The sequence below is a fragment of the Mobula hypostoma genome, chromosome X2 (genome assembly GCF_963921235.1).
Source record: "Mobula hypostoma chromosome X2, sMobHyp1.1, whole genome shotgun sequence".
Classification (NCBI taxonomy): Eukaryota; Metazoa; Chordata; class Chondrichthyes; order Myliobatiformes; family Myliobatidae; genus Mobula; species Mobula hypostoma.
The window spans coordinates 32,433,707-32,461,693 of NC_086129.1; the positions used below are offsets into that span (position 1 = coordinate 32,433,707).

The 27,987-nt window shown below is 39.7% G+C and overlaps 2 protein-coding genes across 3 annotated transcripts in view; one reads left to right on the forward strand and one right to left on the reverse strand.

The window, feature by feature from the left end:
- Positions 1 to 19,533, forward strand: part of glb1l2 (galactosidase beta 1 like 2) — a 75,819-nt gene extending 56,286 nt beyond the window's left edge. The window contains exons 14-19 of the mRNA XM_063038745.1: positions 3,579 to 3,650; positions 7,939 to 8,017; positions 10,979 to 11,066; positions 13,543 to 13,654; positions 16,687 to 16,803; positions 17,839 to 19,533. Of these exons, the coding sequence (XP_062894815.1) occupies positions 3,579 to 3,650; positions 7,939 to 8,017; positions 10,979 to 11,066; positions 13,543 to 13,654; positions 16,687 to 16,803; positions 17,839 to 17,922 (552 nt within the window). The 3' untranslated portion in view covers positions 17,923 to 19,533. The remainder of the gene's footprint in view (positions 1 to 3,578; positions 3,651 to 7,938; positions 8,018 to 10,978; positions 11,067 to 13,542; positions 13,655 to 16,686; positions 16,804 to 17,838) is intronic.
- LOC134341026 (galactosylgalactosylxylosylprotein 3-beta-glucuronosyltransferase 1) overlaps positions 11,149 to 27,987 on the reverse strand; it is a 208,162-nt gene continuing 191,323 nt past the window's right edge. Inside the window, exon 7 of one of the 2 annotated variants that reach the window (XM_063038750.1) lies at positions 11,149 to 11,460. The gene's annotated coding sequence lies outside the window, so the exon portion shown is untranslated. Of the gene's footprint in view, positions 11,461 to 14,140; positions 14,376 to 27,987 lie in introns of those variants that run through there. The other variant, XM_063038747.1, reaches the window with a different exon arrangement.

Consider the following 27,987-nt stretch of genomic DNA (forward strand, 5'->3'; position numbering starts at 1 on the left):
CCAAATAACAAATGGTGTGTTTAAATGAAATGCAGAACAAATTAGAACACTACCAATACTACTACAGTACTATAAAACTGTATTAGTTCCTAATAGTTATCAACAGAGGAATTCATCCAGTGAACGTTGCTGGGTTCTTTTGATTGACTGGAAATGAACAAAATCAGCACCGACAACTAGTGCAGCTAACAGACTACCTTCATTGCCTTCTTGCATGAAGTAGTGTCGTAATATAACAATAACTTCCTTGGTACAAAATTATCAGAAATCACTGCTTTTTGAATCTGTGTCTTTCAACCTAAATAACACAACGCTTTACAATATCAGCGACCTGGGTTCATTTCCTTTTGCTAACTTTAAGGAGTTTGTACGTTCTCCCCATGACCATGTCAGTTTCTTCCACGTGCTGTGGCTTCCTTCCACAGTCCAAAGATGTATCGGTTGGTAGGTTAATCGGTAGTTGTAAATTGTCTTGTGATTAAATTGGGGGTTGCTGGGCAACACAGTTTGAAGGACTGAAAGAGCCTATTCTGTGCTGTGTCTCAATAAATAAATAAATAACTACTATATAGGCATCCATGGCATAGTAAATTTTAAATTGTCCCATTTAGGCCTAAAGATTTAATTGCTGTAGAGGCTTTCTTACTCTTGTGGGATAACTTCTTTCCTGACGAGGGGGATCATTCTGCTTGGCAGGTGAGACTTGTGGCTGTGAAAACAACCTGGGGTTTGGGCCTCCTCTGTGGTGGTTGTAGGAGTTAACTCTGGAACTGCAGGAACTGAACCTACTTCGATCCTTGCTTCTCTCCTGTTCAACTTCTTGTCTTCCTTTTTCTTACCTTCCTTTTCCTTCTAGTTTCTTGTATCTCTGAATTTGTAATATCTTGAGAAATTAGGCGTTGTTTATCCTCTTTTGTTTCCATAGCACTTATGTAATTCTCCTTTTTTCTTTTCCTTTTTCTTCTTTCTAGTTTGTGTATTTTGATCTTGGGAAGGTACATTTTGTTCACTGGAGTATTCTCTCATTAATCCTTCTATTGCTTCCTTTACAATCTGGTCTCTCGACTTGGTTTGCTCATCTACAACTTCATCTGACTAATCCTCTCCTGTGACATCTTTCTTTTTGGCCTTCCATTCATCCAGCTGGGCTTTGGTCTTTGCATCCACGTTTACAAGCAAATTTTTGTCTCCCACTTGAAGTTCATGCAATAATCTTAATGCATGCAGAGTAGATTCTTGTTCCTTACAGAACCTGAATGCTTGCAACTTTCCTGAAGTTCCTTGATCTCTCTTCCAGCTTAAAACCAAGCCACATTTCACAACCCATTATGTTGGCCCTCCTGTTCTTACCACTTATGAGCCCAGTTTGACTTGTTGGTTGTCGTATTTCACTGTTACGAATGTCTGTTAGGAAAGATCACAGAAATGATCTTTTCGCCAATACAAGTTCTTAGTTAGATATCTACAGGCTTCAGTACAGCATCTTTGAAATGCTGTTCAAACTCATTTTGTGGAATTGTTGAAACAGCTGAATCAGCATCCAATTCCATTTTATTTAATTTGACGTTCGCTTCTGGTGTAAGCCATATTGCTTGTCTGTTGCTAGTTTTCACATTGTAAATCTTAAGGCTACTCAGTCCTGTGTCATTCTCATCATTATCAGATTTTTCAACAGCAGCATGTAGATTAGTGCTCTTTTCGAAACTGCAACTTGTTATCTTTTTCACTTCCTGTAAAGTCCATTTGTTTTTGTTTGCCTAACATGTTCTTTGTACATGTCCTACTTTGTGTATGAGAGCCCCGGCCACAATGGTAACACAATTCATTCGGCCAAGCAAGTTTTTGTTTAGATGATGCAATTTTGTTCACACTCTCTTTCATTTCTGACTGTAACTCAACTGAATTTCTGTCTGCAGTTTCCATTGAAACAGCAATTTCAACTGCTCTTAAATGTAAGTCATGCTTCAGTTAGGGGCCAATTTTTAATGCATTCTTGTAAGATTCCACAAACTAAATGATCTCTCTGTTCATCATTAAGCCCTTTACTGAACTGACAATATTCAAGACAACTTTTTCAGTTTAGCAGCGTAAGCTGAAATGGATTTACCTTCCTTTTGTTTCTGCTTATGAAACCTAAAATGTTTTGTAGTCAGCAATTATATTCATGATATCGGAAAAGCTAATTTTGGCTGGTTTCATTGGAGCAGTCAAAATTCTAAGCAAACTGTATGCCTTTAAACCCAATGCACTCAGCAAAATTGGTACTTGTTTCTTATTGGCTATTCCATTTGCTTTAAAATACTGCTCAGTTTGCTCCTTATCTCTTGTATAATCAAACGTGTCAGTCTTTCCAATGTCATCAACCTATTCTGCTTTTTTTTTTAAATTATGATTAGTATCACCTGGTACTTACTGTTTATGAACCCTTGAATTTGTCCATTTCTTGCCTTTTTTTTAAAAACTTGACCCACTTTCTCCCCTTGCAAAGAAAATGAATGTGCTGCACTGTTTTTTTTTACTCGACCGTTTTTCTCTGCTTTCCTTTTTTACCCGAATGTCTCGCTGTGCTTCAACAGGTAGGTAATTCATCTCTGGTTTGTTTAAAACTTCCCTGTTGCCACTGTTGTGTAACTCCAAAACATTAAGCTGTTCAGAAGAAAAACAAGTGGGTCCGAAATGGTGTGATGACATATGCAATCTATGTACTTTTACATATAACCCATAATGAATTATTTAAACAACAAAGGATGCTTAATCAAACAATTTATTTACAATATTACTCAAGTATTACTGAAATATCAAACACACAAGAACGAGCAGCACTGGGGCCCCACAGTGGACTGTATTGGCTCCCTTCCTGTTTACCCTGTATTATGTACTTCAGACTTCAGATACAACACTGAGTCCTCATCTATAGAAATTCTCTGATGACTCAGCAATAGTTAGGTGTATAAAGGGAGGATGAATACGGGGTTCTGATAGAGGACTTTGTAACTGAGGATGTATGGTGATTTCTTGCAGCCAATGCAGTTTCTGCCTTGGGCACCTACAAACTGATTCTAGATTGAGACTGAACAATAATGAGCAGATAATTCTGCCCAGTACCTTGTAAGACAAGTTGCCAGCATCGTCACCATCACTATTGTTTACTGCGGTTAGGTGTTACCGAGTGCAGACTGTGTATAGTTTGCATGTTCTACCAGTGACAGTGGGAACTTCTACTGGGTACTCCAGTGGAATCCACATCCCAAACTTGCGTTGGCTGGTTGATCAATGGGCTAGTGTAAATTATTTGTCGTATATGCAGGTAGCAGGAGTTAATTAAGGCACTTGTGAGGGGAAAATAGGTTAACTGGAGAAATAAGTGGAGGAATGAGTTCGAGGGAACTGCTCTCAGATTTGATGGGCTGAATGGCCTCATTCTATGACCTAAGGGAAAACTTGTAAAATGGTATCACATTGTGTTTGTTTTGCTACTTTGTGTGCACCTATTGTTGCTCTGTCCCATTTCTGTTAGGAGTTTATTGTCCATGCTTCCTGGTTTCTATTTGCATAATTTAGTTCATTTCTTTTTCCAGGTATTCCTTAATGATCGTTCCATTGGATTCCTGGACTACAAAAATGTGGAATTGACTGTCCCAGACATTAAGGTGAATGCCATTAAAATATCATATTTTTAGATCAAGGAGCAAATGGGTATTTCTTTTAAAGGTGCTTTTAAAAGGTAGCAGCCATACAAAATCATGTTGTAAGATCACAATATTATAAGAATATTGATTACAATAGAAGGTGAGGTCACTTTCATGTCATGCTTTTCATCCCTTCTGGGCATCCAAAACTCATTGATCCTTTACTTTGTATTGTGAGCAAACGGGCAGAGGAATTTGTATAGAGCAAATGAGATAATTATCAAGTTCAGCATTTTCTGAAGCAATAGACCAGGGGATAAATATGAAACAAAATGGACTCTTTACCTCAAAATCTACCTCTTTATGACTTTGCACCTTTTTGACTACCTGCACTGCACTTTCTCTATGACTCTAATACTTTATTCTGCACTTGGTTATTGTTTTACTTCGTACTACTTAAATGAACTTCTGTAACGAATTGATCTGTGGAACAGTACATAAGTCAACTGAAAGTCTTGCATAATAAATAAAGCACTTTCCATGGGGAGAAGATTCATGGAATCTTAATGGCTACAGCACAAAGTGTATCTATTTGATTCACTAAGCGCCTGCTAGCTCTATTCAAGAACACCTCATCTAGTTGCACCCCCTACCCTTTCCTCATAACCCTACAATTGTTTTTTTTCCCCTTTCCTTTCAAGTACAGATCCACGTTCCGATTTTGAACACCATGGTTGAATCCCTGACATGAATTCAGATTTGAACCACATGCTGAGTGAAAGGGGTTTTCCTTTGTCATCTCTTTTGGTTCTTTTGCAAATTATTGCATTCCATGACCTCCGGTTTTTAACCCCTCTGTTGATCTAACATAAAGCCTTCCTAGGTTTTATGTTCTCAGATCATCTATGTCCTTTTTTCACAAGGAGAACAACTTTCTTCTCCTGTTGAACACAAAATGCTGGAGGAATTCAGCAGGCCAGGCAGCATCTAAGGAGAAGAGTCAACAGGCCGAAACCCTTTGGCAGGACTGGAGGAGAAAAGCTGAGGAGTAGATTTAAAAGGTGGGGGGAGGGGAGAGAGAAGCACCAGGTGATAGGTGAAATCTGAAAGGGGGAGGGATGAAGTAAAGAGCTGAGAAGTTAATTAGTGAAGGAGACAGAAGACCATGGAAGAATGAAAAAGGGGGTGGGAGCACCAGAGGGAGGCAATGAGCAGGCAAGGAGATAGAGTGAGAGAGGGAAAAGGGGATGGCAAATGGTGAAGGAGAGGGTGAGTGGGGGGCATTACCGGAAGTTTGAGAAATTGATGTTCATGCCATCAAGCCGGAGACTACCCAAACAGAATATAAGGTGTTATTCCTCCAACCTAAATGCAGCCTCATCACAACAGTGGAGGAGGCCATGGATGGACATATCGGAATAGGAAATGGAATTAAAATGGGTGGCCACTGGAGGATTCAGCTTTTTCTGGTGGACAGAGTACAAGTGCTCAGCAAAGCAGTCTCTCAATCTATGTCGGGTCTTGCCGATATACAGGAGGCCACACCAGGAGCACCGGATACAGTAGATGACCCCAACAGACTCACAGATGAATTGTCACCTCACCTGGAAGGACTGTTTGGGGCCCTGAATGGTAGTGAGGGAGGAGATGTAGGGGCCGGTGTAGCACTTGTTCCGCTTGTAAGGGTAAGTGCCAGGAGGGAGATCGGTGGGGAGGGATGAGGGGGATGAATGGACAAGGGAGTCGCGAAGGGAGCGATCCCTGTGGAAAGCAGAAAGTTGGGGGGGAGGAATGATTCAAGATTCAAAGATTCAAAAAACTTTATTGTCATTCTAACCGTACATCAGCTCTGCAGGGCAGAATGAGACAGCGTTTCTCAGGAGCAGTGCAATCATAAGATAACAAACGCAACACTAAATAATAAACATAACAATAAATAGTAAAACACAACAGCCACATGTCAGTTAAAATCAAGTGCAAGTTAAAAGTGTCCAAAACAGAGTCAGGTAGAGCAGCTATTTAGCAGTCTGACTGCCTGTGGGAGGAAGCTGTTTAGTAGCCTTGTGGTTTTAGCTTTGATGCTCCTGTAACGTTTGCCTAATGGCAGAAGAACAAACAGTTCATGCAGAGAGATGTGCTTGGTGGTGGGATCCCATTGGAGGTGGCGGAAGTTTCGGAGAATTGTGTGCTGGATGCAGAGGCTGGTGGGGACAAGAGGAACCCTACCCCTAGTAGGATGGCGGGAGGATGGGGTAAGAGCAGACATGCGTGAAATAAATGAGACTGTTGATGTCTCGCCAGCAGTTAAGAGATAAAAGATCCAGAGCAAGTTGTGGGCAGCATTGATAGTGGAGGAAGGGAAGTCCCTTTCTTTGAAAAACCAAGGGTATCTCCTTCATTTTAGAATGAAAAGCCTCATCCTGAGAACAGATGCGGCAAAGACAGAGGAATTGAGAGAAGGGGATGGCGTTTTTACAAGTACAGGTAGCTGTGAGAGTCTGTGGGTATATAATAGACATCAGTGGATAAGCTGTCTCTGCAGATAGAGACAGTGAGATCGAGAAAGGGGAGGGAGGTGTTGGGAATGGACCAGGTAAATCTGGGGGCGGGGTTGGAGGCGAAGAGGATGAAGTCGACAAGTTCACATTCTACCCCCCCCCCCCCACCTTTTGAATCTACTCCTCAGCTTTTATCTCCAGTCCTGTTGAAGGGTTTTGGCCTGAAGTGTCAACTGTACTCTTTTCCATAAATCCTACAGCATTTTGTGTGTGTTGCTTGGATTTCCATCCCTGCCCCGATTCAGCACTACTTCAAAGGTCTTCACATTTTTACTGGAGTCCAATGCCCAGCACTAGGTAGAATAATCAGCTGTGGCTGAAATAAAGGTGCCTCAAATCTCTCTTGTTCTTGTATCTTTATGCTTTGTTTTCTCCATTCTGCTTTCTTAATGTTGCCATGTCATTTCAATTGTCTCTGCATGAATATGCTCTGATCTCTCTGTGTCTGTACCTACTTGTGAATTTTGTCCTTTGTCCCTCTGTTGTGTTTTTAATTGTCGTGTTCTTTTCCAACAGCTGAACATGATTTAGACTCTCATCTAAAAGTTGGTGTATCTCAACCAATGAAGTACTTTGTACTGTATTTTAATATTAGCTTAGATTATGCTCTGACACAAGAGGAAGATTTGGAGCACAACTTCTGATTTAGATGCAGTTACGGTGGTAAATTCAAGAGTGACACTGAAAAGAGTCCAGAATGTAGGTTGTGAAATATCTGATATCGCAAAGGACATTTTAAACTGAAACATAAAATCTTTATGTAAACTCATGCATTGTAATTGAAATTGAATGAATGGGCTCTGTTTGTTTAGTGAAACCTTCAGTGAGATTCAGACTTCAAACAAAAACATTGGCATTGCCTAATATTGCATATTATGATCAAAATGGAAGGCTGGCATAGGTAATAGTGGAGTAGTTGAATTTGAAGCTGAAGATTTTAACAGCTTATAGCTAAATGTATCACCTAACTTTGCAAGTGGTGTGTTTAATTTGGCGATCTCGGCAGAAGGTAAATGATTTACAATAAACCCAGTCTGAGATGCCTACATTAGCTAATTACATTAAGAATTTTATTTTGGCCCACTGTGGTGCGACCCCCAAAACAGAGTGACACTTGTACACAGCCAGCAGGCTTTGGAAAATCCTAGTCTTAAAAACATTTAAAATGTGGAAACCATGTGGAAAAATTGAAAGGCCTAGATAGAGTAGATATGGAGAGAATATATCAAGTAGTGGGGTAGTCTAAGGCCAGAGGGTCTCAGAATAAAAAAGGCATTTGTTATATTTGTGTGTGTGTGTGTGTGTGTGTCTGTGTGTGAGAGAAAAATATGTGTGTACATGTAAGCTTATGGGGAGGGGAAGGAGGCAAGCGAATGGGGTTGAGAGGGAAAATAAATCAGGCATGATGGAATGGCAAAGCAGCCTCGAAGGCCTAAATTCTGCTCCTATGTCTTATTGCTAAACCAAAGCCACAATTCCTCCATCTACATGTGGAGCTCCAGCAATGTGAGATTTGGTAACGTGTCTTATTGTTGTAATTGGCCATTTGTGGAGACATACCACTTCTATTCTGTGATTTTTAAATTGCTGTTATGCCTGCTTTATATTATCCCTTTTTTAATTGCTCATTTCCATTGTAATTTGCAATAAGATTAATATTACCCAGTTACTTACAATAATGATTTCAGAAATTAATTTTATTATGAAATTCTCTTGTTTCTTTATTAAAACTGGATTATTTTTTCTTAAAGGGTAAACTAAACTTAAGCTTATTGGTGGAAAACCGTGGTAGAGTGAACTATGGCTTAAAACTTGATGAACAACGTAAAGGTAATTTGCTAAGATGGCGATTGACAACATAGTTAGTGTTGTGCAGCACATGGTTACAATGTACTAATTCCCTAAGCTATTCCATTACTTTCTTTTTAATTCCCACATACAAAATCTAGCTACCAAGAAGAATTGTGCAGTTTAACAAAAATACAAATATCTGATGGGCTCAGATAACTAGATTGTTATCTAGATTTAATTTCAGACATGAGAAGACTTTTCCCTCTGATAATGACTGTCTTGTTATGCACCAGAGGGTCATTTTTCAATAGGGTAAGCAAGCCTCAGTTTGCTCAAGGTGGTACTAGAAGGATAAATTTTTATTTTCAACTTTCAGCTAAGGTAGTTAAATTAAGAGAGTACTTCATGTGATCACTTGCAAAATATGTAGTTTTTAGCCCATCAGAACTTCAAGGCCTCTTTCAATGTTGTCTTATAAGCCTTGCATCTTTTGCCTTCCCTTGACTTGGGTCAGGGAAAACCCAATGCTCTGATAGTAACTCCTTCAAATGTTGTTTTCCTAAAACCTTAAACATACTAAATTACTCTGATTTCCAAACTGAAATTCTCATTGCATGTTTAAATCACTTTGAACTGCTGTCTGTTCTTTTACCCTGCAATATTCGCCAACCTGATAATTCTCTAAGTTGTCAGTTAGAGACTCTAGTCTTATTTACATCCCTTCTCTATCACAATGCCTTACAAACCCACTCACCACCCCCACCACTTTTTTGACACCCCGCTCTGGCCTTCTGCCTGCTCTGGATCTTTTTATCTCTTAACTGCTGGCGAGACATCAACAGTCTCGACTTTAACTCTCCTCTCTCCAATTCAAACCTCATTCCTTCTGAATGTGCTGTTCTCTTTCTCTCCACGCTAATCCCAACCTCCCCATCAAACTCACAGATGGGGGGAGAGTAGGGTGCTGTAATAGTCTGGCGGGCTGACATCTACCTTGCTGAGGCCCAGCGCCAACTCTCAGACACCTCCTCTTAATTACCCCTTGAACAGGAACCCACTAAGGAGCATCAGGCCATTGCCTCCTGTACCATCACTGACCTCATCGACTCTGGGAATCTCCCATCCACTGCCACCAACCTCATGGTTCCCGCACCCCGCACCTCCCATTTCTGCCTCCTACCCAAGATCCACAAACTTGACTGTCCATGTAAACCAATTGTTTCTACTTGTTCCTGCCCCACTGAACCCGTGTCTGCATACCTCCACTCTGTCTTATTCACTCCCCCCACACCCCCGGTTCAGTCTCTTCCTACCTACATTCATGACACTTCATACACTCTGGATCTTTTCAATGACTTCAAGTTCCCTTGCCCTGATCGTCTCATTTCCACCATGGACTTCCATCCTTCAACAGGAGGGCCTTAAAACTCTCTGCTTCTTTCTGGACAACAGACCCAGCCAGTCTCCTCCGTCTGGCAGAACTGGTCCTCGCCCTCAGCAATTTCTCTTTCGGTTCCTCCCACTTCTAACAAACCCAAGGTGTAGCCATGGACACTCGCATGGCTTCCAGCTATGCCTGCCTTTTTGTTGGCGATGTGGAACGTACCAAGCCTCCACCATTATTGCTCTCCAACTCTTCCTACGTTACGTTGACGTCTACATCGGTGCTGCTTCGTGCACCTGTGCTGAGTTCATCGACTTCATCAACTTTGCTTCCAACTTCCACCCTACTCTCAGATTTACTTGGTCCATTTCTGACACCTCTCTCACTTTTCTCGATCTCTCTGGCTCCATCTCTGGAGACAGTCTTTCCTCTGATATCTTTTATAAACCTACTAACCCAGGCCTGTACCAGAAAACCAGGTATGAGTTTTCTGGTACTGGCCTCATCAAGCACATCTTTCCCTTCTTTCCTTCCCCTGCCCCTCCCCACTTACCGCAGGGATCCCTCCTTGCGCGACTGCTTTGTCCACTTGTCCCTCCCCACTGATCTCCCTCCTGGCACTTGTCCTTGCAAGCAGAACAAGTGCCACACCTGCCCCTACACCATCTACCATTCAGGGCCCCAAACAGCCCTTCCAGGTGAGGTGGCACTTCACTGTGAGTCTGTTGGGCTCACCTACTGTGTCCAGTGCTCCCAGTGCGGCCTACTGCACATTGATGAGACCCAGCATAGACTGGGCGACCGCGACATCGGGCACCTTCACTCCATCTGCCACAAAAAGCGGGATTTCCCAGTGGCCAGCCATTTCAATTCTGTCAGCCCACTACTACCACGATGAGGCCACACTACGGTTGGAGGAGTGACACCTTATATTCTGTCTGGGTCACCTCCAACCTAATGGCATGAGCATCAATTTCTTGAAGTTCTGCTAATTGTCCACCCTCTCCTCTCCTTCACCATTCCCCATTCCTATTTCCCTCTGACACCTTCTCCTTACCTGCCCATCACCTCCCTCTGGTGCTCTGCCCCTTTCCCTTCCTTCCATGGTCTTCTGTCCTCTCCCATTAGATTCCCCCTTCTCCAGCTCTTTTTCTCTTTCACCAACTTCCTAACACGTTACTTCATTCCTTGCCCTATCTCCCAGTTTCACCTATCACCTTCCACCTTGTACTTCTTCCTCTCCTCCCCCCACCTTCTTGCTCTGACTTTTTCCAAGTCCTGATGAAGGGTCTCGACCTGAACCATTGACTGTTTACTCTTTTCCGTGGGTGCTGCCTGGCCTGCTGAGTTCCTCCAGCATTTTGTGTGTGTTGTCTTACAAAGTTCCTTATTACTGTCAAGATCCTACTTAAAGCATACTCCTTTGAGGTGTTAGCCATCCTATTAATATCACCTCTGGATTGACATCCATTTTTGATGTAGTAATGTTCCTTCTGTGATAAAGATGCTTTGTGAGTGCATTTTTTTAAAGTTTGCAATGAAATCAATTGATTACAGTGTGGGCACTTGAAGGTGTTCTATTCCCTTGGCATCACTTATGAGTTTTGTTTCTTCAGGTCTCCTGGGAGATATCTTTCTCAATAAGCAACCTTTGAAGGACTTTATAATCTATCCCCTAGAGATGAAAACAAGCTTTATTGAGAGGTAAGGCATTATATTTATCATTCTTTCAACTGTCCTGTCTCTGTTCACTGTGCTTAAAACAAATGTTGTAAAGTTGGTTTGCAACTTTTGTGCTATTTGAAATATTCGTGGTGAGTGAAATGAAGACAATTGTTGCTTCTGCAGGTTAACATTTGGAGTGGGAATTTTCTCCCCTTACTCCATTAAGTATAACGAATTTTCATTGTTCCCCGCCCCGAGGTTATCATAGCCCAGCATTTCATACATCAAACATTTAAAATATCAATGCCTGACCAAAGGTTCAAAGGTTTATTTATTATCAAAGTATACAACTCTGAAGTTTTTCTTCTCCAGATAGCCATGAAACCAAGAAAGAAACAGGTGGCATGGTCATCAACCCCCAAATCTCTCCTCCCTGCACAAAAAAAGAACAAAAATGGAACAGGCACTTTGACCCCCAAACCCTCTCCCCGCACACAAAAAAAACCAAGAAAGATCAGGTGAAAAACATAGAATATATATTAAAAAAAGACATAACTCCACAGTCCAAGTCCACCTCCAAAACGCGGAAAACCTGGGCAACATTCTCCCTCTCCATAGCAGAGCCATCTCACCAATGATTAAAAAGATGTTTAGATATTAATAGTGTCTTAGTTATTGACAGTTTATTGAATTTAAAACAAAGCTTATAAAGTCATAGCTTCAATAACTTTTTAAATAAATATACCCAAGAGTGATTGTAATTGTAGTTCAGATAGAACTGAAATCAATCCAGAGAGGTTATTACAGTTTTTACAGCAGGTAAATTAAAATCACAGATTACTCCTTGTATCACTGGTCTACTTTAGATGAATTTTGTATTCAGCACTATGTATCTCTGACGACTTACCTTGGTTGCACACTGCAAACATTAAACCCTCCAGATCCTCTCAATGCCAGCCATTGCTCTCCTGCACTGGATCAGTGTTAATATATTTTACTCCTCGCACTGTTAAATTGGTTTTCATTTTAGTGACCCTTTAGTTTTTGTGAATTGCATTCAAACTGGTTGTCGGCTAGACCTTAGTTATAATCTTTAGTGATTGCACAGTAGGGTTATTGGCAGTTTATTGACAGGGCATGTGCAGATAATTACAGTTTATGTGAACCAGTCATGTCTTGCAATCAACTTCAACCCTTTGCTTGGTTGCATCCCTTCCTCCTATTGTTATTGCTGCAAAAACACACTACTTCCTCTGCCTTGACCATTCTTTACATGGTAATCTCACTGCTTGGTTGTATCAAATCGAGCTTATTATTGTTACTAGGGTAGGTAATGGAAACAGAAGGGAGGAAATTGTGTGGACTAGGTTGAGGCTGGGGCATTGTGCATTAAACAAAACATTGAAAATGGTAGGGAAACACCAGACAGGATTGTGTGAGGAATGTCAGGAAGAGGAGTCAGTAGAACATGTAGTTCTGAGTTGCAGGAAGTATGGGATACAGAGAGAGATGATGAGAAATAAACTAAGGGAGTTGGGGGTGCAGGAATTCACATTAAAAGGGTTGCTGGACATGGGTGAGAGAGCACAAGTCCGGGTATTTTTAGCGTTTTTAAGGGGTACAGGGGTTTTTTATAGAATATGACGAATAAACAGGAATAGGATACTAGGATGGTCAAAGGTGGGAGGGTGAAGTGTAGGTTTGTGTGTGTGTGTGTGTGTGTGTGATTGGGTGAAGGGATTTAGAATGTATGTCTAGTGCACATTCTGGAGCAGCGGGTGGGGGTAATGCACCATTAAGCTGGATGCCAACCGCCGTAAAACAAGATACAGAGAGAGAGAGAGCTTATTATTGCTCAATATTCTCATACTGCAGATGTGTGAACACACTGGCTAACATTCTAGTACAAGATTGTAAGAAACAGAAGTGGGAGTAGACCCACTTAAACCTGCTATGTTATTCATGCGATCATTAACTGAGAGCTCATTGGCCTCAGCTATGCTATCCTCGTGTGTGTGTGTGTGTGTGTGTGTGTATGTGTATCTTTATATGTGTATATGTGTGTGTGTGTGAGAGAGATAGCTATATATATATATATATAACACTCACTCTCACGCTCACACACATACACACACACACACACACTCTTTAACTTTGAACAAACGTAATGACATCCCCTGGAGAGTCAACATTTCCAGACATGAAAGACTTCAAGGAAGGAATTCCTCCTCATCTTAAGTGGGTGTCCCTTCATCATTTACTTTGAGATTCTTCCATTCATGAAAACATTCACAGAGCAATTAGTCTTTCACTCATTACTTAGGTGCACGGATACAAGCCTTGGGTACTTTGCAAAGAAAGTAATTTGTGGGTCCATTTTCATCCAATATTTAGTCTATAGACACCAGCCAGTGTAGTTCTGCACAAGGTTACTGACACAAGAGGATTAAATTTGTTGAATGTTTAATTTCTTAACATTGGGAATAACTCTTTTTATTGTCTCCCTGGACTGAAGTTTCTCAGCTATCAAACTGAATCGTATTCCGGAAAAACCTGTCCTTCCTGCTTTCTTCTATGGCACACACTACTTGGACTCATCGCCCTATGATAGTTTTATACGGCTCAAGGTGAGGAGAATTAGTCTTATTGATTATAGCTTCCTGCTTGGGATAGTATGTTATAGAATGAGTATTAATTTATATATGAAATGTGAGACTGAACGAAGCAATTGAAAAAGCATCAACTTCTAAATCTCAAACTTGTGAAGGTACTTGGAGATGTTTTGGTATACTGATGACGTTATTCAGATGAAAGTTATTTTGAAATTATCTTTTGATGTGTATCATACAGTAACTAAGTAATGGTCCTCTTCTATTTGCTTGGACTGAAAGTGCAAATCCTACATTTCCTTGTATTGAAATCAGGATAACTCGGTGTCTGATTATTATTGAGGACGCCAAGCCAATGTAATACCATTCCTCCTGTTTGTGTTTTGCCAGCAGCATTAAAGCACCTGCTTAGTATCAGTTGTTGGTTGTTGCAGACTTGTCTAACCTGTTAGCTCCAAGTTAGCATTCTAGAAGAAAAGTTCAGTTTTAGTTTATTGTCATTCAACCGTGCACATGTGTACTACCAAATGAAACAACATTCCTTGGATCAAGATGCACAGCGCAGTATGTATAACTTGCATATATCTTACGTAACACATCAAGTAATAAACATGTGAACGTCTGCTGATGCTGGAAATCCAAAACAACACACAAAATGTTGGGAGGGCTCGACAGGTCAGGCAGCATCTTCGGAAATTAATAAACAGTCAACGTTTCAAGCCGAGACCCTTCTTCAGAACTGTAAAGGAAGGAGGAAAGAGGCCAGAATAAAATTGTGGAGGGAGGGGAAGGAGGCTAGCTGGAAGGTAATATTAGTACAAATAAATTAACAAAATAATAAGGTGCATGTATAACACATATTTTAAAAAGTAAACAGTATAAAGCTACTGGCGCTTCATACATGATGAGACCTGAGAGGAAGCAGGGAGTTCAGTAGTCTTGTGGCCTGGGGAAAGAAGCTGTTTCCCATCCTAACAATTTGTGTCTTGATGCTACAGTACCTCCTGCCTGATGGTAGAGGGTCAAAGAGATTATTGGACAGATGGGAAGCATGATTGACAAAGGATATTGATCAGTACTACTGCCCATAGAATCACTGAATGATCTGGTCACTGATGTCAGCTGAAAGTTCCCAGTATGAAATATGAATTCCTGAGCCTATACATGTGCATGCGTTGTTTGACTTATTAAGGAGATGATTTTCAGTTCCATTTCAAATACATGCAACTGGGAGTGAACAACCCTACTTCTGATTTGTGATGGAAAGAAAATAATTGATGAAGCAGTGGAAGGATGTGATGCTTCCAGAGGTGAACTCCTACAGTTAAGTCCTTGGGTTGAAAGAAGTAAAGATTAGCCTTATCTGTCACATGTACGTGGTAGCATACGGTGAAATGCATCATTTGAGTCAGCTCAAATCAGTGAGAATTGTGCTGAGGGCAGCCCGCAAGTATGCCACGATTCCACCACCAACATAGCATGCCCACAACTTACTAAAGCTAACTGTACACCTTGGAAAATGGAAGGAAACTGGAGGACTGGAGGACCTGGAGGAAACATAGTCACAGGGAGAACACACAAACTTCTTACAGACAGCGGAGGGAATTGAACCCTGATCTTACAGCTAGTACTGTAAAACAATTGTGCTAACTACTATGCTACGAAGGAATCCGAGATGGATCTTTCTCTCAGCACTTTCCTCTGCGTATGGTTGTGAGTGCCTGAGCTTCATCTCTTGCACCTTTTTGCTGGGCCCCACCATTATTGTAGATAGAAATGTCCCCTTTTGTTAGCTGTACAGTTGTCCATTCTCATTAACTGCTGGCTGTGGCAGGACTGCGGGGGTTTGATGTGATTCCTCATTCATGTGTTTGTTTACCTGTCAGTTGCAAGATTTGTAAACTGTTTCGGCTTCACTCTTTAATTGAAGATATACTTTGTGGTATCCCTCACCTGCCCTTCAGTCCTCCTTGGATCCAGTTTTAATCCTCTGTCTTGTTACCACAGGGAGGTGAGAGATATGATGAAGATTTATAGTTTGCTCCTTCTGCTGATGGTCCACTGATCTGTGATGCCCATGAAGCTTTGAGCTTCCACACCCACTCTGAGTCTATCCCAATGAATGCGGTTGATAGTCTCCGTGGTGTGAACTTGGGATGTTTATCTCCACAGTGTCTGTTCACTGGACTTTCCTACCAATGCTTTTATAGTCAAATATTTTTGCTACTGTAGGGTTGGCGAATACAAGGTCTGGTAGATTATCTCTCTTCTTAGTTCACTCACTCCCTGCTGTAATTGTGTCCTTCTGAACTGTCAACCCATGCCACTGAGCCACTGTTGGTTTTGGACATGGAAGTGACACAGCCAGAATACATTCTGTGCCCCTTCTCCAAATGTTGTTCAAACTGGAGGAATATTTGCTAAGGAAGCATAGTTGGGGAGAATCAAGAGGCTGTTTCTTTGTTTATTCGGGTGCCATGAGACTTCATGGGATCTGGAATCATGTTGAGGGCTCCCACTGTTATTCTGTCCAATCTGTATACCATTGCTCCATTCTCTCTTCTGGGCCTATCTTGCAAATGGGAAGGACCTACCCGGGGATTGTGATGGGGCAGACTAGAGCAGTGTACTTACCTACAATATCAGGCAAATATAGGATTAGCCTGTGGGAAAACTCTTGACACCAGTCTTCAAATATGTTAAGGATTTCTTCGTTGTGACTGACCTTTGCATGTCTGAATTCACCACCTGAGTTATGCTGTGTGGCCAGTCCAGATTTGTCCTTGTAGTGATCCTGATGCAACTGAATGTCTTGCCAAGGCTTTTCAAGGGAAATTTAACTACATCAGTGTGCTTAACTTGTGTGCAAGTCAAAGCTGGTGGGGGCAGCAGATAATCCCCTGTCTCATCCAAATAGTATTGGTGAGCCACATAGGTTTTATAATTCTGTTCTTTTCAGTTCACTACCCTCCAACATTAGTTGAAAAGCAGTTTGTATTTTTTTAAATATCTGTAACCAAGTCCTTATGTACTTCTGGTGTGTATTTTAGGGCTGGGGAAAAGGTGTGGTGTTTGTGAATGGATTGAACTTGGGCCGCTACTGGGATATAGGGCCACAAAAGACACTTTACTTACCTGCTCCATGGGTACAGCATGGCAACAATGAGGTAAGACAAACTGATGGCAACAATTTCTGCAAATGTTGGATTCTTATTGCAGTGACAGTTGAGAGTCATGTTTGCAAGAAATTGGATGACTCAAATTTCACATCCATTGCAAGATTCTAACTTTGTTGTCTTTGGCTGCCATTTAAGATTTTAGAGCAGAATAGCCCAGAAGTGAAAGTATGTGAGGATTTGATGATCAGGTTATTCAAGTTTCCCTTTAGCCAAAACCTTTTAACAAAAACTTTTAAAACAAAGAAAAACTTTGTATTATTTTCATGCACCCTCTGCATTTTGTGAAAAAGGCTTTGATTAATCCCCGTGGAAGTGCAGAAGAAGTCCAGTGCCAGAGATATTAGCTCAGTGGTAGCACTTTGAGGTAGAAGGCTAAGATTCTGTCTTGCAACTGAGACTTAAAGAGCACAATTTAACCTAGTCTTGCAATACGCTGCTGCATTGCCTTTCAAGTTCACTGTTGAACCGCGGCCTGTTCGGGTGTTTGACACTAGTTGAGCAAGAAAATCTCATGTTCTCTTAGCAATTGAACTTACAACTGTGTTCAGCCAATCCCTCCAAATCTGGATAATTTACTTTGCCTTTTGTGGGATTTGCTGTGCACAATCTAATGCTGAGATAGAAATGTCTGCAGTGTACATGGTGAACTAAAAGAATATTCTATAAATAGAATGGAAATTTCTCTGTGTGGGGCAATATTCAGAATGTTGCATCTTCAAAAAACTAAAGTGGGAAGAGCTGCCTTAAATTAGAACGTCTTTATGGCTTTGCTCTGTTATCAGAGCCCAAGTTGGTAATCAGTCATAGCCAATAATGGCTGCTGTCAGCCACAGACCAAGAAGTGTTGTCCAAAGAAAGGGAATTTCATGCACAGGATCTACTGACAGAAAATCCAAGGTGATTTTTCATTAAGAAGTAATATGCTTTAACCGTCTTTTATTTAAGTCTGCATCACGATCCACCCTTCTCCCTTATTTGCACAGCTTTTTTTTACTATTTTCTTTTATCTTTTTTACAAAATAGATTGTAATATTTGAAGAGAGTAAAGCTGGAAAAATAATTGAATTTGTTAACCAGCCAGACCTTGGACAAAGTGAACATGTGTGAAGATAAACAAAAATATATTTTTGGTAACTTCCTGAATTATTTTATATTCTGATGAAGAGGAGAAAAGTTGTTACTGTGACTAATCAACACTACATTCTAAATATTGAAATTAAATTTTCTTTGACATGTACTGGGTCAAATTATGGTTAAATTGGTTATAAATATAACAGAATTGTCACCTTTTAAAGTATTCATGTTATACTGAGTAAATATGAAAAATTTTGATGTACTTTGTAATGTTACATCAGATTTTTAATTGAGGAATTAACTTGTTTGAAGTAAACATATAAATGTTTCCTTCAACTGATAGGGTGAAACATTAAGAAATATAAGACACCATTTTTTGTATAGTATTTTGTGAAAATCAATTTAATATGTTTGGGTATAATTAATTTTACTGAACTTTTATTCACTGGATATAAATTTTTTAAAGCGGGGTGATTGCACTAAATTCTTTGTGGCTTTCTCAGGAAGCATTGTGTAGCAAACTGTTTTTGTGCTATACAGGAGCTATCCTCACATCTTAAACTTGTGAATTAGTTGTGCACAGTGCCGTAGGATCTTGTAGGAAGTGGCAGGTAAATAATTGTTTTTGCTTGTTAGCAATGGTATGATTTTCTCCCTGTTCCTATTAAGTGAACTCAGCTGAGTCATAAAGTAACAGTTGAGCTGCTTATGAGCAGCATAACTAGTCATTAAATCTAACCATATCATCAGCAGATTACAGCCCACCTTTGCGCTACATGGGTAGATATCAAATATGAGAGCGATCAGAACTGTTCCACATGTCTAGTTAATTGTTCTTGGTTAGCTAACTCAGGAAGAAAAATTTGCATGTGAATGTTCTATTTTTCTTGAGAATCCAGTAGTTGCAGCATTCCCAGGAAAGCTGCCATTAATCAGGCTCTTCCCAGAAAACAAAAATCAGCATTAATCCTAAAGACATAAAGAGAAGTGACTGCATTCAAACTGATTGCTTAGTTAAGGACAGAATCAAGCACGAGCAATTCCTATTAAGTTGATTTATTGAGGAGAAGCATTGGAAAGTGATGTAGATTGCAGTGCAGTGAAGGGGCATGAGGCACCATGCTTACCACCATGAGAGATGTCAATGAAATCAGCCTTATCAAAATTGCAATTAGCTTCCTTTGTGACAGTGATCTGAAGCCCCATGCTTCATTGAACTTCTCCTAACTGACCTCCACACTCTCCGGAGATCAGCATCTTCCTTCATTTGAATGGTTTCTCGATTACTTTAAAAGCTGCATTTCTCGCTGTCTCAACTACTGCATTGATAAGACATGCTGTTCTTTGATCTCACCTTTCATTTTCTTGGTAACATTTTCTTCTTTCTAACACTGTTAATATCTTTGCAGCTTTTAATGACTTAAGGCTATTCACTAAATGTTATTTTACATGGCTACCACTGAAAGATGTTGAGTCCATCAAAACAAGATCCTGTAACATTTGTAACTGCAAGTTCCATAATGTTCTTGAAGTGCTGTAACTAATGGAAGATTGTAAACTTACACAATTGAACAAAACACAGATGTCAAAGGGAATTAAATCTCACTGATCTCTTGTCATCCTGCCTGTTTGTTTTGTTAATGTTTTAATGTTCAAGCTCATTCTCTCTAGTTCCTGAAATAAAGATGGGACTCAAAAGGGGAAGTTGGGCTTTATCAGGAGTCTTCCAGGTCCTGTAAGAGACCTAATGCTGAAATAAGTTATACTAAACATGAAGAAAATGGGTGGTTTCAGCTGTGCAGATAAACAAGTTGTATTCATGGATCAGCTCATTACGTGTAAGCCTAAATTACTGACGTTCTGCATTGTATCCTTTATAAGTTCTGCAGACAGAACCAAAGAAGTTAACAAACTATTTGAACCTTTGACAGAGAGGTCCACATCTATTCTCATGGGCTATGTTGGTGGGTATTACTGTTGTGAGTAGTATTTAACTTGGCACAGCATTTAAGTTGCTAATTTAGGTTGTTAATACTGACAGATTCAAATTTAAAATTTATTCACCAAGGCAAATGTCATCATATAGTAGTTTCCAAATGTTGCAGCCTCCTGAATTAGAGGGAAATCAGAGTGTAAAGAATAGAGTTGAGTGGCTACAGTTTAGAGCTCCAGTTTCATTAGCAGGAGGGCAGAAGCCAGAAATTTTCTCCACAAGCCCTGAAGCTTAATAGTCATAATCTTCAATGCCATCAGTCATAGTGTCCGACAGTACTGATTAACTGTCACTAAAGAGAAGTGTCACTTGTTTTTTGAACTTACTCAGATGAATCAGAGCTTTAAAGAAAAAGGAAATCTATCAGTTATTTTAAGTAACATCTATAAACTGGGTCTGTTTCAAGCAGACTTGTTTTAGTTGATGTCTAGAAATTTATTATCTTGGAATTCTCGAGCCATTACAAATTGATGCTAATGTACTGGTAATTATCTATTCATTTGTCATTGAGGAAGATTAATGAGAAAAAGTGCATTTTTTATTACATGTGGAAAACTGTGGGCATCAAACATCAATCAATGTTGAGCTGATTCGTTTCTTTTTATCTCTCCCCCCCCCCACTATGCTTGAGTCAGATGTCGATTGCTCAGTGGAGAGAAAACTGACACAAGTTGAAAGCTGCTAGACAGCTTAAAACTGACTGTTAAAAACAAAAAAGGCATTCAACTTTTCAGGTTCTTTGACTCCTACAACTGGACGAGAGCAGAGCAGGCTGGTAGTGTGGAAGCTTTCTCCAAAAATGTTGTGTGCTACACTCTAACCTAGTTGGTAATATAGTTAGATTCTATAGCTGGTTATACCGCTCATTATGAGCAAGAAAGAGCTACTAATCCAAAGTCCCTTTCTACTCTGTTTGTTTATCCAAAGACCAACTGTTAACTGTTCTACATTGATCAATGAAACGTGTAAGGTATCTTGTTCCATGATCCACAGTTGGAAGCAAATACTGTTCCACTTAAACAGTGTCAGGCTATTTGTTAACCTGAGCCACCAGATAGGGGATTCAAGCTTTAATCTTCCATTAGAAGAACATTCTGAATCATTTCAACAACCTGATATTAAAAAAGGATCTAGTGTTTTTCCAGCATATATGACAAATGAACTCTTCTCCAGCTTCAAGCCGGGTACGGGTATCAATTTTATAACCGGCATTTTGAAGACAAAATCTGCCATCTTCTTCAGGGATAATGCCTGGGTAAGTCTAATCCAGTGGTATTTATACCCCAGTAGTCCTCCCTCCTGATTGGTTGGCCCTCATCCAATCAGGTTTCCACTCTCACACCTTGTTTACAATCGAATTCCAGTTCTTTCTTAGAGTGAGACCTTCGTCTTCATTAAAATTCTTTTCCTCCAGTTTTATTTCAATGGCTTCCTTTACCAGGTGGCCTCAAAAGCAGTTAGCGTGGCAAAGTAGTTTTGTGCCGTCGAAGTCAACCCTATGGCCATTGCAAGTGCAATGTTCTGCTACCGCTAATTTCTCCGGCTAGCCCAAACAGATACACCTCCTTTGCTCCTTGATGTGGGTTTCCACTGTGCGTCCCGTCTAGCTGATAAACGCTGCTCCGCATTGACAGGGAATTCTGCAAACGCCAACTGACCTAAAGTGAATGTAAACAAGGTGGGAGAGCGGACACCTAATTGGTTAGTTCTCATCCAATCAGGAGGGACGGATGACAGGGGTATAAGTACCACTGGACTTGACTTACCCAGGCATCATCACTGATGAAGATGGCAGTTTGTCATCGAAACGTCAGTTAAAATCGATACCTGTAACTGGCTTGAAGCCTGAGAAGAGTTTTTTCATTAACCTGCTATTAGTTGAAAGCTGGCAACTAGGCAGGTGAAAGGTAAAGGTAATCACAGTGACTCAATCCATTTTGCCTTGTATTTTAACAATCTGGATAAATGCAATAAAAAAACTCCTACAATTTCTTCGAATCAGTTGAAATCTTGAGAAACTTGGGTCCCAGAGTTTAATTATATTTAATCCATGCAGTGATATTTTCTACAAAGAATTGGTCATAAAATCAGCTTGCCAACGATTATAGCAGATAGCATTGCTTTGTCAGATTTTATTTAGGGTTTTTTTAAAACTAGAATGACAAGATGAGGAATTGTGTGCAATCAACAGTACATTAACATGCAAAAGAAAGTGCAACCCGCACAGAGACAGAAAATGTTGCAATCTATGGAGAAAAAAAATCAAATACATTTATTACACAGAAATAAAACTCATTCTGATATTAGGACAGCCTTCTCAGCAGTGTGACTTAAAAATGCTCAGGGAAGTAGCAGTTTTGGCATTCTGGGTGTGGGGAAAATTGTGAAACTTTTTATAGTGGGAATTGTGTGACTGGCAGGTTTGAAATGAAGTTGGCATTCATTGAATGTCTTGAGCATTTAGATTTTAAAATCCCTCTACTGAGCCCGAGTTGAAGTCTATTTGGTAATCTTGTTTTCTCACACAGCTGAAACAACTCTGCAGTTGCTGCGTGAATCAAATCTAATTTTTATCCAACAGAACTAACACGATTCCAGCTTTTATGTGGAGTGTCAATAAAAGATTTGTGATAGTATTTTTGCCCAGTCTGCAAAACTGCATTGTTGTTTTGCCACCTGGTGGTATTGAAGCAAATGGCAGGACCAGTCTCAGTTTCGTTTTGAAAGTTACTAGCTTAAAATAAAAAAGCTAATGTAACAAAGTGAAATGTGAGAACTTGAAGTGTTTTCAAATAAAAAGAAAAAGGGGAACACTTAGGGTAACAGTGTAAAGAAAAATTTCCTAAAATTAAAATGTCAGGAAATGATTGGAGTATTCATTTATTGCAGCTTGTTTGGTGGTCTGTGTTTGCCTTATTCTCTTTGAATACCAGAATCTGGTAACTACAGCCAAGAATGTGACAAATGTGTAGTGTATGTTTGCCTTTACTGATTGTGCATATGAAATGTAAATGTTATAGTTTACAATAACCAGGATGTAATTGTTGTTTATTGTGAATCAGGAAAGAGAAACGCTTTAGAAAAATAGCTTTAATGTGTTATAGATGTCCTTCCACTTTTCTTAGTAACTTCAAACCTATTGATTTCTAAATTCTTTATCAAAGTTGCTGGTGAACGCAGCAGGCCAGGCAGCATCTCTAGGAAGAGGTACAGTCGATGTTTCAGGCCGAAAATTTCCAGCATCTGCAGAATTCCTCTTGTTTGGATTTCTAAATTCTCCCAGTTTTGATGGAAGGCAGTCAACCGTAATTATTAACTCTTTCTCTCTGTACAGATGTTGTCTGGCCTACTGAGCATTTCCATTATTTTTCTGTTTTATTTCAGATTTTTAGCATCTGCAGCATTTTGCTTTTGTCTGAGCGTTTGAATTGTGATGAGGAGCAGAAGTAAGAGGCTAACATGGTGATTCTAATTCACAGGAACCATAAATGTGAGGGCCATTTTAGGGGTAAATCTAAAATTTGACTCCATCAACTTGTGTAGCAGATCACAAAACTATGCTGTGGGAGCAAGAAGGCAACAGAAGCTGCAAATTCAGCTGAAGCTTGCAGGCTTGGGGACCCACCTGTAGTAATCTGGAAACAAATTACTGCAGATGCTGGGCATCTGAAATAAAAACAGAAAATGTGAATATTCAGCAGTACCTCCTGAAGAAAAAAAATTACAGATTTCCTCAAATTTCATAATCTCTCTTTTCAGATAATACTTGACCAACTAAGTGTTCCTGTGTTTTGAATTTTTATTTCGCAACTACATTTGTTTTGTGATTTGACAAGGTGTCTGTGTGTATAAATTATCAATCCAAGGATCTATTTGTCCAATTATGAATTAAGGTTTATTGAATTCATGTTAGGTTACAGACTATACTTGGTTAATGTCAGTCCCATGTGTAACAAAGTGAATCACATTTTAAAAAAAAAAAATCTGCAGTGGCTAAGAGTTTGAGTGTGGTTGAGATCGAGCAAATGTGAGCTCATAGTTAATGGGCCCTGAGATGAACATGATAGTGAGGGGGGTGGATTTTATTTTTAACTGTAGTGCATCTTGTATAGCTTTGTGATTGTTTTAGATGTATGGCAAGCTGAATAAGTTTGGTCTGAAGCATCATGTGCCCTTAGTTCACTTAGTTCACCTTTGTTTTAATAAAAAAAATTCATATTCAAGCCCATTCTCTCCACAACACACACAAAATGCTGGAGGAACTCAGTGGGTCAGGCAGCATCTATTGGAAAAAAAAAGTACAGTTGGCGTTTCGAGCTGGAACCTTTTGGCAGGGCTCTCTGTCATTCTCTCTACATCTCACTGAACACCAGGGGGAATGGCAGGTAAAGTAGTAAATGGATTAGACTCTCAGATCACTTCTTGTCCCTCAGAAATAACTTTCAAACTGATAGATAACCATGATTCTGGTGTCAGAACAATCATACCGCAAATCTATTTGACCTTGACTGGGGGAAAGGAATGGGAATGTGTGAGTGGGACACAATTTATCCTGGTTAAAGCCAGCATCAGCACATGAGGTCTGCAAACACTACTTCAGTAGTTTCTATTTTGAATTACCCTGCCTTCTATATTCTGTTTTTTTTTACAAGGAGGTCAGCAAGATTATTGTGATGAATAAACTTCAGTGGAATCAATGTCCTGTTCTCCCTGAATTGGGAGCCTGTTGCACATGTCCACCACTGTGCTAGGCTTTGGTTCAGCTTTGAACTAAATTGTTTTTTGCTTTTGCCCTCCCTGCTTCACACGCTCACACTCAGAACTGCTGTGCATTAACCATGGCTTGAAATACTTCAGTCAAATTTCCTTTTATTCCAACGATGCCCAGTTTTGTGAACCTCTCCTCATTAGTGAGAGCCAGGCATTTATTTGCCAATTCCTCTGCATCATTCACATGCAGGTACCTTGAAAAGCAGTTTACCATCAAGTACTATGAAGCTCTGTCCAGAAAACTGATTTGTCTGATTGATAGCAAGCCCTGAAAACTGCCGCAGAAATTAGTCAATAGTCATTTCCCCTCTCTCTCTTCCTGACGCACAGTTTACTGTGTAGTAATAATTAATACTTGCTTGTACCTTGTTTTAATTTGTTTGTTTCTGCCTTAATTGTCTGATCATGTCAGTGAAAAGTGTAAGGGAAAATATTGGATATACTAATTAATGAATTATCTTACCTCGGGTAAAGATGTTGATAAACTGGCTCCAATGCTTTTCGGACAGTAACTAGCTGTATCACAGTGTCACTCTCGTGGGGTGCACACTGTCACAGAGTTAGTTCTGTCTCTGGTCAAGGGAACGTGACCTTTGTGCTTAAACATACTGCAAAGGCAAATCCAATATATTAGAATTGATGTAGTAGTCTTGTTACCTAGAAAACAACTGTAAACTAGAAGGCTACTTTTGCATATTCAGCCAATTGCATAAATATAAATACAGTTCAGATCAATTTGAAAGAAATTTTTAAAAAAGCTACAAATGTTCCTGTGAATTCTCCCATCTGACTTCTTCTCTTGTTCTGATGAAACACTGAAAGATGGTTGATTTGCCATGATCCTTTTTTAGGATTGTTGACCAGCGATATCTCCTTGAAAGCAGCGGATTACATCAGGTCCCTTTTTTTTAACCAGAGCAATGAAGCAATACAGAAAAAAAGGCAGAAAGTTGGCATTTGATGTTTATCCAAATTGCAATTGCCTTACAAGCTCTTGATGATTTTCTGTTTGGTGGCATAGCACAGTAAGCAATGGAATCGTCTCTGCCCTTGCCAACGGACTGTATGTATTTTCAAGCACAGATTTGAATCACAAGATAAAATTACTCAGATTTGCTCTTTAAGAAAATCATTAATCATTTTTTAAAATTATAAATAGAAATAAATTAAACAGGGTAGCAAGCAGCACGTTAGAGAATTCAGCAGAAAGTATAAAGAGAAAGATTTGTTCAATATTCTAATAGTTCTAAGAGGATAAAAGAAACTGTCATTTGTCAAGTGCTGAGGATCATGTCTGGTAAAATTGTGCTTCACATTTTAGATTTGATACCACAGTGTTAACTGTAGCATGTTCTGCTCCAGCTCCTCATGAGGTGTGTAAACATCAGCCACTGTAATGTTGCACTCTACCCACATACACATCCCATAATGGTACAAGATGTTAGCCAGTCTTAATTATTTGTAGAATTCAAATGTAATTAATTTCCTGTCACCCACAGCTCCTTCAGTCAATGTAATGAATTTACAAGTTGGCGTGTTAAAATAGATCCTCAAGACAAAACTAGTGGTCAACTGAAGCTGATGGCACTTTTTGAGGTCATCTCTTCTGCTGGAGATGATGTATCAAATGAGAACTCATTTCACTCTGATGTGAATGATTTACATATTTATGCTAGAAGTTCTAAATGATGAGAGCTTTAGCGTTAAGGGGGGAATTCCTAATGAATCTTCAGTGTGAGTAACATGATAATCCCATGGAGTTAAATTTATAAATAAAAGTTTGTTGTTTGGATGTTGCTGGTAAAGTCAGTATTTGTTGCTCATCTTCAGTTGCACTTCAGAGTTGGCCACATTACTATGAGACTGGAGTTGCACCAGTTCAGGGCTCTAAGGCTAAAGTTTCCCTGATAATTCCGAAAGCTGATTATTTCTGATTCAAAATATTGGAGCACACTCAAAATGCTGGAGGAACTCAGCAAGTCAGGAAGCATCTATGGAGGGAAATGGATAGTCGACACTTCCCTCCCAGATTTTGACATCAGCAGCCTCTTGTGTCTTCAAAATACAAGTCCTTACTCTGCCATTTCACAATTAATACCTTATGTGACTTAATGTTGTTTAATTCTATCATTTTTAATTATCTTTCACATAGGTTTCTGTACTACATCCATTTCCTCCTTCTCTCTCCATCTTAGATGTGCGGGGGTTCCCAACCTTTTTATGCCAGGGAGCCTTACCATTAACTGAATGGTCTATGGACCCCAGGTTGGGAACCTCTGTGGCCGTGTATAGCTTCAAGCAGGTATGTGCAAAAATTTAAATTCATCAACTCTAGGAGGGATAAGCACATTTCTCCTTAAAATTATGTGATGAGTGAGCACTAACACACCTGTAACCAAATTTTTTAGATGGTTATTGTTGATGAGTGGGTTTGATCTCTCACTCTCACTTCTCTTCTCCAATCCCACCTTGTATATTCTCTGGTTTCAAAGCAGGAAACCCTTATTGTGCCTTACTCACACAGCAATTCCTCATGAGAAGCCCAATGGCTTCAATTTTGAGACTTCAACACCGTACCTAATTTGTAGCCACACAATCAGCAGATAGTAATGGGAAGTAGGAATTCAGACCAGACTTGCTTTTCCATTGCCAAGCGTTGATTATGACACTAATTAGTTAATGTGGGGAGAGTAGGTAGGGGAAGTAAATTTCCAAATGCAATTTTACAAATAATAAATGCTTTGTGGATGTTACATTTTTTTAAAAAAATTCCTAAACCTTTTTGCATATCCTCTCTAAAGTTCAATGAAATTTTGTGAAACTTGGTAATAGTCTAATGTATAAATGACAAGTATTTGAAAAGAAATGCACCAGTGCAGATGCCTTTCCTGATGTTCATTATTGTTTAAATACAAACCCCATTTCCAGAAAAGTTGGGATATTTTCCAAAATGCAATAAAAACAAAAATCTGTGATATGTTAATTCACGTGAACCTTTATTTAACTGACAAAAGTACAAAGAAAAGATTTTCAATAGTTTTACTGACCAACTTAATTGTATTTTGTAAACATACACAATTTTAGAATTTGATGGCTGCAACACACTCAACAAAAGTTGGGACAGAGGCATGTGTTACATCACCTTTCCTTTTAATAACACTTTTTAATCATTTTGAAACGGAGGATACTAATTGTAGTAGATTTGCGATTGGAAATTTTGTCCATTCTTGCTTGATATGAGACTTCAGCTGCTCAACTGTCTGTGGTCTCCGTTGTCTGATTCTCCTCTTCATGATGTGCCATACATTTTCAATAGGAGATAGATCTGGACTGGC